The sequence below is a fragment of the Nannobrachium achirus genome (assembly GCF_963921795.1).
Source record: "Nannobrachium achirus genome assembly, chromosome: 10".
NCBI classification, from domain to species: Eukaryota; Metazoa; Chordata; class Actinopteri; order Myctophiformes; family Myctophidae; genus Nannobrachium; species Nannobrachium achirus.
Window position 1 is genome coordinate 41,506,963 of NC_137819.1, and position 13,119 is coordinate 41,520,081.

Consider the following 13,119-nt stretch of genomic DNA (forward strand, 5'->3'; position numbering starts at 1 on the left):
TTAAGCCAGGTACTGGATTACATAACATAACTATCATGAAGGGGTCTCCATATATGAGTAACTGGTCCCATATACATCACTGGCCAGATGGCCAAGAATTGGCGCGACCTCGCCCTTTAGGGCGAGGTCGCATGTCACCCTGAGGTCGCAAGTCACCCTGAGGTGTCTTACTAGTATAGGCCACACCAACACAATGACACAACTGTGACAACAGTTGAAAAAACTAAATGTACAATTTCTTTTCCTTCTTCTTAAGTTGGTTTTATTGTCAATTTAGTTAGAAAAAAAACTTCTAAAATTGGCTATCTCGTAAAAAAAAAAGTCATTTGGGGCGTGAACTATCCCTTTAAACATACAGAATATAGTCAATAAAATATATTTTGCCCGAAAAGGCACGGGCTGAAGCCAAAGCTTATTATGCCCACCTTATCAATATTGAAAAAGGAAACAAAAGAGCTGCTAGTCAATGGAGCAGCAAGGGCTTATACGTACTATAGTGAGGGACATCTGATGGCTTTTCTCTGCTTGTGTGCGTGCCGTGCGTCTGTATTTGACAATTTTACTTATTGTCCGTGTCTGTCGCACCTTACAGGACCTGGCGTACATCCCCACGTCCAACGAGAAGACGGTGACCTACAGGCGGGACCGCCCTCTCGACCATCCGGTGGAGATGCACATCCAGGTTCCCAAGATGCCCCTGGGAGCCTCCTGGCAGTGCTAATAAGCAGGGGTGTCGCACCAAATTCTGGGCCCTGGGTACTTTAACTATTCAAAGATAGCAGATATACAAGCTCACAGCGTGGCACCGAGTGCCGCGCTGCGAGCTTGTAGATCTGCTATTTTTGAAAAATCGTGAACATTTGTGCAAGTCTTCTAAATCCTTCCAAGGTTTTTTTGAAAAACCTATGTTTCTATATGTCAGTGGTGCTCAAACCTTTTCATGTCAAGGACCCCCAAAATGATATGTATTTGGCTACGGACCCCCATCTCAAAATATTTAGTTCCAGGGACCCCCCAGAAGCAAAATATGAGTTAAAAAATACATATATTCAAAGATTTGCACACATTTTCACGACTTTTCTAAAATAGCAGATCCACAAACTTGCAGCGCGGGACTCGGTGCCGCGCTGTGAGCTTGAATATCTGCTATTTTTCAATAGCTAAAGTATAAAATAATTAAGGCCCCTCCACATTGGGCCCTAGTAACTCAGTCCCACTCCCCCCCCCCCCCCCTTGTGACGCCCCTGGGGGTCAAGTCGAGGAGGGAGGGAGTCCCGGTTCAAAAGGCAATACATCTAGGGTCATTTTGGAGCGAACCTTGGCTAACTTTGACGGTGAACACCTTTCCCCGCTCAAACCACCGCCTCTTCCTGGACAGACTGATATCATGTGGTACGAATGGTCAACCAGACTGAAGCTGCTATGGATTGTTAGGTGTTTGTTAAGTGGTTGACCAACCTCTCGTTGACCGTGTTGTTGTGTGACTGTGGCCAGTATTTTTGAATTCTACAGAATGTGTTGGAGAAACTACAATGTCACATGATGTCCCTATACTGGATCTGATGGGGAGGAGCTTGAAGCCTGATTTATACTTTGTTGTACCGATAGTGTTGTTCGTCGCTTGTCAATCGTCTATTTTCGGCTTGTGACGGCGTCATTCATCAACAGAAGTGGTTCCTACAATTTTTTTTGAAGTATAGTTTTCAGTTTGTGCCCGTGTGTGCATGCGTGTGTGTGTGTGTGTGTGTGTGTGTGTGTGTGTGTGTGTGTGTGTGTGTGTGTGTGTGTGTGTGTGTGTGTGTGTGTGTGTGCGTGCGCGTGCGCACATTCGTGCGTTTGTGTGTGCGCGTGGACATGTGTGCATGTAGAGGCGTCCTATTTATGATTTCATAATAGAAACACTACCATGTTTTAGGTTTACATGCTTAAATGACACTCCACAGAAAGAAAGAACATTACCATCAAGCCAAGCTTGCTATATTACCCTGTCTTAGACTGCGCCCTTGTGGTCACGTTGAGGTACAACATGGTTTCTCAAGTGACTGACCTCAGTGTTTATTGCCTTGGTAGTTGATACGTGAAGCACACAGTGAGAGAACTGTATATTGGCTTTTTAATTCGCTCACATTAATCAATGATTAAGGAATAGTTTCGTTTGTGCATTGTTTCTTTTATATATTTGATTTTATATTGTGTCTTCTGAGGTTTATCAATCAACTGGCCTTGTTCAAGAATATTGTATATTATGTTTTCTTTTTCTATTTTTATCATGTAAAATGATTGTGTTCTGTTGTCAGTAATCTGGTTAGACTTGCACTAGAGCAATTATTTTGCATTGTACTACTGAAAGTCTGAGGTGCCACCCTCGGGCCCTGTGAGAGGGTGGTGTGAGGATGTGTGTGGAGACAGCATGGGTGGGTGCTCAGGGAACAGATTAACCACTTAAACCCCTCTATTCTTGACCTGAGCTACAACTGTACTTGAACCGCTTTTTCCCAGTGTACAGTGAGCTTGTAGATCTGCTTTTTTGGGTGAATGTCCCCCCCAGAATATGGATGCTGGGAGTTCAAGTGGTTAATTCAACTCTCTGAGATACATGTCGTCTCTGTCGGGTGAAAACCTCATATGTCCAAAACTGTTACTGTTCAGGATTCAAATTCAAAAATAGCAAAACTATCGTATCTACAAGCTCAAACTGCATTGCTTCTTCTGCTGCATTTCAAGCTTGTGGATCTGCTACTTTTGATGCTTTTTGTGTGACGCTGTAGTGTGAACAAGTATGGCTTTAATTTACGAAAGAAGACAACTTTAAAATATGGAGATAAGAGGTTTCTTTCCGACAGCAACGATATATATAAATTGACACAGTATTTTTGTGTGTGAGCTCCGTACAGAGAGACATTTATCTATCTTCACAATGACTGTGGATTTAAGCTTGATTTAACAAATCCACCACACTGGACTTGACAGGCAGATCGACTGAAAACTCATCTCTGAAATATACTGATGTAACTGGGAAATTATTGTTGGCAACTAATAATTTATTATCATCCACAAAAACATTGTAGTGAATGGAATGTATCCTCGGACCATCTACTGATTATCCTTCTTGTTATATCCTAAAAGGAGCATATAGGTTAAATGCAGTAACACTGTATGAACACAGGATGGCGTATATGGACCAAATTCTGGGGGTGAGAGTATTTTAGACTATAGTCAAGCCCAGGTTTTGGGTAAAAAGGTACTGAGATGGATTGGATTTGTATTACCTGCACCCCTTGATCAAACAGCCATGGATGATGGTGGTAAATCCATTCCAGCCTGTTCCATGGTTTCACAAAATCCCTCTCTTTTTTGATGATTTATTTTTATTTAATTGTATTTTAATTTAACACAATGTTTACAGCAGTAGCTGCTCTTTTTATTCTATTTTTATTTCTAGTTTGGAACACTAATTATTTATTGTGATTTTTTCTTTTCTTTTTTTTCCTATTTGATATTTTTATTGTGTATTTGTTTGTGGTACTAAAATATTCGGCCGCTATAGGTAGCCTATACTTGAGATTCAGGCAGTTATAGGTACTTTAGTAACAACTTAAACCCCTATGTGGTTGAGCGTGGAGTCCCTCAGGGCTCTATGCTAGTGTATTTTCAGTTTTTTTGTAGATCTGCTATTTTCTGCGAATGGACACGGGATAAGTGGGCACTATAGGGACATCTGGTCACTTCTAAAATTGGCTATCTTGTTAAAAAGTGAAACATTTGAAAAATGGACATAGGTAATGTAAAGTATATAATACATGCAAGGTACTCTGTCTCTGTGCATCATTATCAGACTTAATTTTATCCTTAAACTTCTTCCTATGCCCCAAAATGACTGGATAATAAGCAGTTTTTTTTTTTAGCAATTTGCAGCACTTGAATATTATTATTTAGATTGGACCTTAATTGTCGAATGTTTAAGCATGTTCTAATCAAAACCTTTACTTCTCCTTCTTTTTTTTTCTTTTTCTTTTTTTTGAAGAAATATACAATTCAAAACAGAGGTGCCCACTCTTCCTTGGTGCCCACTCTTCCTGGTAGCATATTATATGCTGGGGTTTAAGTGGTGAAGGTGTCGTTTCCTTCCGCATGAGAATGAATCAGCAATAATAAGGTCTTAATCATCTCGTTTATCTGGGCATTGACTTTGAAGTAACAATGAGCACTTTCTTTACTCTGTGATTGTTTTGCTGTAAATTGACATGACTTTAGATGAAGTAGCATGAATGTTTTCACCAAAATAAAATGCAAGATTTATACCTAATGATGTTTTGTCTTTTATGTTACACTTTACAGTTATCTAAAGTTTTTATTTTTATGGTCCACAAATAAGACCACTATTAGTCTAAATATCCTAAATGTTTGCCAAAACTGGGGTTAGCCTATCGTGGATATTTTCAATAGTTGTTTATTTTAAAACTTTTATTATTGTTAAAATTTCGTATAATTTCGAATATAGGTCTATATCATCACGATTAGTCTATGAAGAAGACAAACGCACACAACTCCTCCTACTTCACTTCATCTGAGTCAATCAATCCGTGAGCCTAATATTAATCTAATGTTTTTAGACAAGACAATAAATTGTATTGTCTAAGCATATAGCCAGGCCTTATGTGACTGAACGTTAGAATAAACTATGCATAGGCTACAACGTTTTACAACACTATATGGTTTTCACGTATAGCCTGCCCTGCGCCTATAGACTTGCTGGAATTAGATGCATTAATGCTGGTTAGAGTATAGGACTAATTATTAGTCTTATTTGGAAATAACTATATAGGCGTATAGCTATTAATACTTGGCTCTGTTTTAGCAAAAATCCGAAATAATGAAAAGTTGTCCATAGTAGGCCTAAACTGATTCCCTATTTAGCCTATACTCAGCAAATGTTCAGTAGTAGCCTAAATTGCTCATTTAAAGTAACGTATAGGCTATAGTCTACAGTGGTAGCCTATTTGTAGACCTTTACGAGTTTGCAAATTATGAACAATTAACAATGGATAGGCCTATACGCCTATTATCGATATAAAAATACAGCAGATTATCAGAATGTGACTAGTTTTATTGTTTCCAAATTCCAATAATAAAAACAGACATGCGCAGGATAAATTAAAACGACTTTTCAACCAAACAAAAATGAAACATAATATGGAAATAAAAACCTTAAATACCAATAATACCAAAGTGCGACTTCATAGATTTCAACAAATGACCACCTGTCTATTTAATTCAACAAAGATGGGAGGTTTGGTTGGATATTTTAAAAAACACACAATTAGCCTAAACTGAAAATAAACATAATATCCCTCAAAGCATTTTTGTTATAGGCCTATAGGCCTACGTTACGTAAATAAAACAAATCCCAAAAAATACAGCTGAGGTATAAAGGAAATATTAATATTTTCATCCACAGAATGAAGAACATGAATAAAGTGCCAGTTCAGCGTTGAAGTGTCCCGTGAAAATGCACTCCATTATTATAGGCTATCATATTCAGTGTAAACAAATACCCAAAGTGTTGCTTTTTAACGCAGTTCATATTCATGGTGAAGTTTTTGCATTGGGTCTTGTAAGACAGAAGTATGGGCTATACCTCGTCGTACGATGGTGTCGCGCGCCACAAGATCTACAAGTACCATGTTATAGCATTACTAACTACTAGTCCAGTGGTTCTCAAAGTGAATTCTGGGTTCCTTTTTAGGGGGTTCAAAATTGAACCTTACAAGACCCTCACAACACAAGTCTGTAACTGACAGTGTACAAATGGAACCAACTATTTGGTTCCATTTATGTATACTTTCAAATGGGCAGTTCACCCCCCAAATTTACTTTTTTTTTATATCAATGTCTCACCCCAGAGGCGTCAATTGGGTATGGCAAGCTATGGCAGCTGCCATACTTTGGCTACAGGGGGAAATAATAAAAATGTACTTTTCATCGTGCCTGTTGCTAAGGTATGGCAACATGACTGGTGTCTTGACACCAGTCATGTTGCCATACCTCAGCTTTGGCTGAACTGACGCCGCTGGTCTCACCCCAGTACGGAGACTTTGTTGTTGTTGTTGTTGTTGTTGTTGTTGTCCGCATTCCTAAGACAATAATTGTCGTAATACAACGGGATATAAAAGTATCAGCCATCGATTGGATTGTGTCCGACTCCGTCGGGCTGCGTCAGAACCAGCATGCCGGGAGAGTGGCTCGGGCTCCCGGCGCCGCTGTTGTCCGTGTCGCTGCAGCTGGCCGCCGGCTTGCCCTCCTCGCCCTCCAGGCCCTCCTCGGCTCCGTCCGCGCTGTGCGTCCGCAGGTGCTTGCTGAGGTGGTCGGAGCGCATGAAGCGCTTGCGGCACACCGAGCACTCGAAGCGCTTCTCGCCCGTGTGCGTGCGCAGGTGGCGCTGCAGCTCGTCGCTGCGCGTGAACCGCTTTCCGCAGAAGAGCCAGTTGCAGACGAACGGCCGCTCGCCCGTGTGCCAGCGCAGGTGCGCCTTGAGGTGCGACGTCTTGCCGTACACCTTGCCGCAGCCCGGGATGTGGCAGCTGTGGAGCCCCCTGCGCCGCGGGCTGGTGCCCCCCGGGCCGTAGCGCTCCGCCTCCTGGCAGTTCGGACAGTCGCACGTGGCTCTGCCGGTGTAGCGCCGCGACGAGGAGGAGCGGGAGGAAGAAACCGGCAAAGAAACGCTCGGGTTCGTCGCTGCTGTCAGCGGCGGGGCGCCGGTGGCCGTCGTGGAGCTCGGCTCCGAACAATACGAGGAGACAGACGGCCTGAAGCCGTCCAGGAGGTGCTGCGCTGCGGGGAGCAGGTGCTGTGCTGGCCCCGAGTTGAAGCCGTGCGGCAGCGGGCTGAAGTCAGTGCTGTAGCCGCCTAGGGGAGAGGGCAGCCCGGTCGGGCTCTGAGTGTCCACCCAGCCGGTGCCCATGTCCCACCAGGCCGCCGAGCCGCCCGTGACGTTACCGATGTCTGCCATGGGCTTAAACCAGGACTCGTACGGGTGCGCGTGCATCCTCGGATAGATCCCCGCTATGCTGTCGACCGACGAGGGGAACTTGGACAGCAGTAAGGAGCGCTGGTCGGGCACGGTGTTGTCAGTCTGGTACACCGAGAAATCGTTTCCGTAAGGGGAGCCGGCGGCGGTCACGGAGAAAGCGGAACCGTTGCACGTGTCGCTCAGGCCGGCCCCGTTACTCCTGGAGGTCCCGCAGGGAACCCCGAGCGAGGCGAGGCTGCTGGCCAGGCTGCTGGCGCCCGGCGGCGCGGCTCTTTTCCACGGGTAGAATCCCTTGGCGAGTCCCGGCGCTCCGTCCGAGAGCGCGGGGGAGGCTGACGGGCTGGGGTCCCCGATCCTGCTGCAGGTGGCGGCCAGCATGGCCAGAGGAGTGCTGCCCAGCCGGGGTTCCTCCTGCACGGACACACAGACACATTTACATCAGTCTATCTCCCTTCAGCTCCGTGCGTAAAAAGCCATGGCCTGATTTAAAGTTGCGCGCAACTTTGAGCTCCGAAAATAGCCGACCTACAAGCTCGCAAAGCTTCGCGCTCCATGCATTGTAAGCTTGTAAACTTGATATTTTTGGTGCAAGACAGATGCGTAATTAATCAGATTTACAGCAACAGACCGTGGCATCATGGCATGCGTAAAACTCAGTTGTGCCAATATTATTTTAAACTAAAGGCAATTTCTAACTTCTTTGATCTCTGGCACACTGGTGAATGATCACTGTCTGTGCTTCAGCCTTTACATAACGTTCTTTTTCAAAACTTAACCTGTCCAAAAACTACAGGCCACATATTTTAATCATCCGATCCCATTATTTAGCTGCCGTGATTTTCAAACAGGCTCAGCCATACTACATGCCATGCCACCACCACAGCTTAACGAGCAGGTTTTTATCCGACACCACCATATAATTTTCAGCTTAGTTAAATAAAGTTTGTCCAGGTGAAACTTACCCCGATCAGAGCCATGGTGTGTGAGTGTGAGATGATATTTCCTCCGCTGCAGTGAGAATGATGTGTGAGTGTTTACAGACAGTGTGTGTGTATGATGTGTGCAGAGTCGAGTGTCTCCTCGTGCAGACGCTTATCGTAGTTGTAGCTCGTCGGTTTGTCTTTGAAGTACCGCCTTGGGGGCGCGAGGGGCCAATCAGAAACGCGCGCGCTCCCGTGGACCACGGAACGCGCGCGCTCGGTCTGGTCTCGCCCCAGGACGTTGTAATAAAACTTTGAAGGGAGTTAATATAATAAAATGTTGGCGATAAACAAGTGCCGAGGACGACCTCTTCTTTTGTACACTTCAATTTGTTACACGCCAAAACACCAACTGTTGCCAGGAAATACACCGTAAAATAACCCTGTTATTATAACTGTGTTATAGTGTATACAAAAAAATAACAAAGAAAATAGAACAACTAATTTAACTCTGAGTGTAGGCTACACAGTTAAATAACTGAGTCTGAGAGTGTAGGCCTACAAAATGGAACCAAATGGCTACTCTCTCAGAGACAGAGTTGAATGCATATTCCATTTCCAAATACTTGAAGGTGATTCTGTTCAGAGAGCCTATACAGCCCGAGGTGTGTGTGTGTGTGTGTGTGTGTGTGTGTGTGTGTGTGTGTGTGTGTGTGTGTGTGTGTGTGTGTGTGTGTGTGTGTGTGTGTGTGCGTGCGTGCGTGTGTGTGTGTGTGTGTGTGTGTGTGTGTGTGTGTGTGTGTGTGTGTGTGTGTGTGTGTGTGTGTGTTATTGATGTGAAACTGAGTGTGAGGCAGAAGTGGTGTGTAGTCAGACTCAGATAAATGAGACAGACAGCCAGCGGCTCTCCGGTCCATCTCGTCCCCACAACCCGTCCCCCTTGTCCGGGAGGGCGTTCCGGTCAGCCCCCGGGGGGTGGGAGGAGGGCCGGGACAGGGAGGACACAGCCACTGCCCCCACAATTTAACTTCATTCAACACCCAACAACAACAAGAATGTTGTGACACATCCTTTTCCTCCTTTAATCGCGTCGATCTTCTTGTCCCCGCTGTGACTTAAACTTAGAGCCAGAGGCAGTGGTTCTCAAAGTGCGGTCCGCTATGGCTCCTTGAGGGCTTTCCGGGGGGTCCCCAGCTAAATTGTTGATTAGGATTAGGAACCAAAGGGACTCTTACAGGACAGGTCTGTAACTGTCACTCAGAGTGTACAAATGGAACCATATGGACCTTTTTATAGGTCTGTAACTCTGAGAGTGTATGAATGGAACCGGGACTAATGCACAGCAGTCCTTGAAATAAAAGGGGGTAAAGCCTAATCGACTCGTAAAGACAACACTGTTTCATGCGCAATGTAAAAGTAAAGAGGCTATATAATCCTTTTGAATAACACCTATCAATGGCTGGTCGTGGTGCTGATGATAATGATGGTGGTGATGATGATCATGTACAAGCTCAGAGTCATCCTCGCTCCCATGACGCGTGGCCACGACTGTGTTGCCATCAAGGCGCACGGGGGGCGCGCCTTTCATTTGAATTACAAATGTAATAAAACAACAGGATTTTATCCATTTCAGTTGTCTGATATTACTTAGCGCCTGTTCTTGTCTCTTCATCTCCTTCTCGTTCGCCTCTCATACACCGTAGCACACTAACCTGGAGAGGGGGGGGGGTCTGGCCTGGGGGACTTAATCAAATTCCTCATCCACTCAGCCACACACCTTGGGTTGCGCCACTGTGATTGATAGTGCGCAAGATTAATTTCGGTGCTGCTGCGCGAGGACAAACGGAGTTTCTCTCCACAATTTTTCAGATGATGTATTGTAGCCTATCCAATTACATGGATGTCTCGTATTTTTATTTTGTCCACTTTGTGTTGGACATTTGAATCATAGGCCTAAAATGGACACAATTAGCCATCGCCTATTATTGTGAATCTGTGACACTTAAGGACTATGTTTATTCGTTTAATTGATCATTTGAGTTTAGCCAATCGGTGCCAGCTGATTAAGGCCATGGTGTATGGTTCGTTTAGCCTTTCAGTCACCTAGCTGGCAGCAGTCGATGAGAAGTTATTCTTAGTTTGATGTGTTACAATTTAAACCATATTATTATTTGTGTGTTATAAGTTGTGAACCAGATTTTGTGTTTGTTAAACCCTTGAAGAAGAAGCCTTCACTGCATTGTATTGCTGTGGTCACGTTTATCTAGGCCCTGGCCTATCTACGTAGTAATAGTCCTATTTGTCACAAATAGCGAAAATAGCTGATTTACAAATTACATGCTAAAAGGAGTGGCATGGTAACAGGCTGTAGATCAGCAGCATGTATAGATCTCCATGAGATCTGACTGCAATGATTGCTTTGTTTGCGCCTAATCTTCCATTTCTGGTTTTACCTTTGATTCTATGTGTATTGCAGCTGTAGGCCTATATCTATATCCTATGTGTATTTATAACTCAGACGACTGACTGTCCCTGGATAACTTGTCTGTCTCCCACGCTCACCCAGAGGAGCTGTTCGCCCAAGCGGCCCTCGGGCATCGCTCATTCCCGGGCGCACAGGTGGAGTTTACCGCAGGGTGTTTTCCATTGAACCTGATCACTGTCCTCACGAGCCACCCCAACAGATGTCCCCTTTAACAAGCATTCTTTTCCCACAGCGCTGCCGTGTGTGTGTGTGTGTGTGTGTGTGTGTGTGTGTGTGTGTGTGTGCCCCCCAACCCCCCCCCCCCCCCCCCTTAAATGAAACCCCGTCTCGAGCCCCAACCTGTTCCTTTGGTGGCTATAATGACCGTATTATCACGCACCGCCGCGCGTCAACAAAGCGGATCATCGCGTGCTTTCCCAGCAGGCTCTCAGCGGGCATAAAGCAGAAAAGAAAAAGAAGAAAATAAATAGTGAAAGAGAGAGAGACTCAAGGAAGGGGAGACCTGGCCATTGAGGGAGCGGACTCAGCGGAGAGAGGGGGAGGGGATGGCTGACGTGTTTGATTTCTCCTCTTCAGTGTTGAGTTTTTCTTTTTTTTCCCACGTGTCCATTCATCGCGCGCGCGCGCGCGCTGTGTGTGTGTGTGTGTGTGTGTGTGTGTGTGTGTGTGTGTGTGTGTGTGCGTGCGCGCGCGCGCGCGCGCGGTCACGGTGAGCCGTCAGTCAGGGTGAGCAGGGCCAGCTGCCCGCTGAGAGACAATTAGTGGCAGAATTAGAGAATATCACCGAGTCAAAAGGACTAGCGCTGCGAAACATGACGAGAAGAAATATTCAAAGATTGATTTACAGCTGTGAGCATTCATTGAAAATAAAAGTCACAGCCATAGCCTAGGCCCTAGGCCCTATAGTGGCTTAGGCTGACGACAAGAGAGCCGAGCTCTTCACTGCAGACTCTCTTCTGAGAGGAATAGGCTAGGCCTACTACATAATGATGTAAACTGATTGTAAACAAAAAAAAATCGGATTGGTATATCTTTCAAACTATGTTTTAAATGAATGAAAATGGTCTAAAATTTGAAAATTAATATACTCCCTTTCCTCCCACGAATTTGGAATTTCCCATAAATATAGAGATAGCCTATTCATGCGGCCAATATTTTGACCAATCTCTCTCTCTCTCTCTCTCTCTCTCTCTCTCTCTCTCTCTGTGCGTGCGCGAGCGCGCGCCAGGATGCGCCTGGAGCTGCTCCTGCCCGCCTTCCTGTTAATTACTGTCTGCAGAGAGAGAGAGAGAGAGAGAGAGAGAGAGAGAGAGAGAGAGAGAGGAGGGCGCATCCTTCATCAGTCGGCGCGCGGCTGATGGATCGTCATGCTTCTGGTTACTGTAGAGCAAACTATCACAACTCACAATACAACCACTGTAACCACTGAACCCATCCACTTCAACCACTGATGAGCGCTCTCTCTTCTAGCCGCACGCACGCCCGCGCGCACACACACAGGAGAGGAGAATCAAATTCAATTGTATAAAAAGAGCTTCCTTGAGGTATTGGGAAATAAATGTAAATTCCCATCGGAAAGAGATGTCATTCACTGCTGACCTTTTCTCCATGCATTGTAGCCATGGGCCTACATTGTATTTGTTGGTGACACAATGTAGATGAATTGCAAGACTTTATGTCTCATTGGAGTGCTCTCACATGCATTAGTTGGACTCACACAGGCTTTTTGCATTAGCAATCAAGCAAGCAGCACAAGGTAAATAAAATGAGGCTATGCTCTGCATTTGCTACCTGGTCAGGTCACAACAAGAAGCTTTAAAGCTTTGGGAAAAGGTTTAAACCTTTGGGAAAAGGTTTAAAGTACCCTCTGAAGAACTATTCCTTCTTGTAGCATGCAGCCAACAAGGTATTTATTTGTCTGTGTTTTACTTAAAGTAAAATGTTTGATCAATACATGCTGTGCATGGTACCATTTTAACATGCTTGCTTGTATGTTATTTCGTTTTCAAGGTGGACTTTAGAGGGCTGGAGCCATCAAAAAAAAACGTCATGGGCTGGAAAAGAATAAAACATCAAGAAAAACCACTTGTTGTCTGTCTGTGCCTCGAGGGAATTACAGTAAGTCTACATTTTATTTGTCAACCATATAAAGTGAGGAACAGGAAAATGGCCCTCACCGTGTCTGTTTATCCAATACTATCTATACAGCTACTTGTGACAATAACTGGGCCTCGCAAGTATAGTAATAGTAATACAAGTACACACATGTAACGATATAATAAAGTCAACCAACAAATTCGTTTCTTGCAAAGGGTTGCCCCGCTGATCAATATAAAATCTCGAAATACACTAGGAGGTGCTCTTATTGGGCCCCTCATTGATTACGGAGTCCTTGTCTGGTATCGCAACGCCCCAGCTGCCTTAAAGTTAAAGCTCCAAACAGCCCAGAACAAACTAATTAGGGTTGTGCTTGGTTTTCCTCCTCAGACCCACCTTACCGATCATCACCACGAAAGCGTGGGGTGGCTCAAAGTAGCTGACAGAGTACAGCATCTTGCAATGGGCCTGGTGTACAAGATTCACTACACCTCCAAGATACCCATGCACCAAAGCGACATCCTAGTCTGGGGAAGATACTAGGCTTTTTGTGGCCATCAGGATGAGGCAGTTGCGAGTCATTCTGC

At 44.9% G+C, this 13,119-nt stretch overlaps 2 protein-coding genes across 2 annotated transcripts in view; one reads left to right on the top strand and one right to left on the bottom strand.

Annotated features, from left to right (window-relative positions):
- itgb8 (integrin, beta 8) overlaps positions 1-721 on the top strand; it is a gene marked incomplete at both ends in the record, with an annotated part of 45,012 nt that extends 44,291 nt beyond the window's left edge. The window contains one exon of the mRNA XM_080735487.1: positions 593-721. Coding sequence (XP_080591613.1) covers positions 593-721 — 129 coding nt within the window. The remainder of the gene's footprint in view (positions 1-592) is intronic.
- A 5,454-nt stretch (positions 722-6,175) lies between these two features.
- On the bottom strand, positions 6,176-7,435 carry sp8a (sp8 transcription factor a; the record flags this gene model as incomplete). Its single annotated transcript, XM_080735489.1, has 1 exon — positions 6,176-7,435. The coding sequence occupies exon 1, from the start codon at positions 7,406-7,408 to the stop codon at positions 6,176-6,178; it is 1,233 nt and encodes a 410-aa protein (XP_080591615.1). The 5' UTR covers positions 7,409-7,435.
- Positions 7,436-13,119: the final 5,684 nt, after the last annotated feature.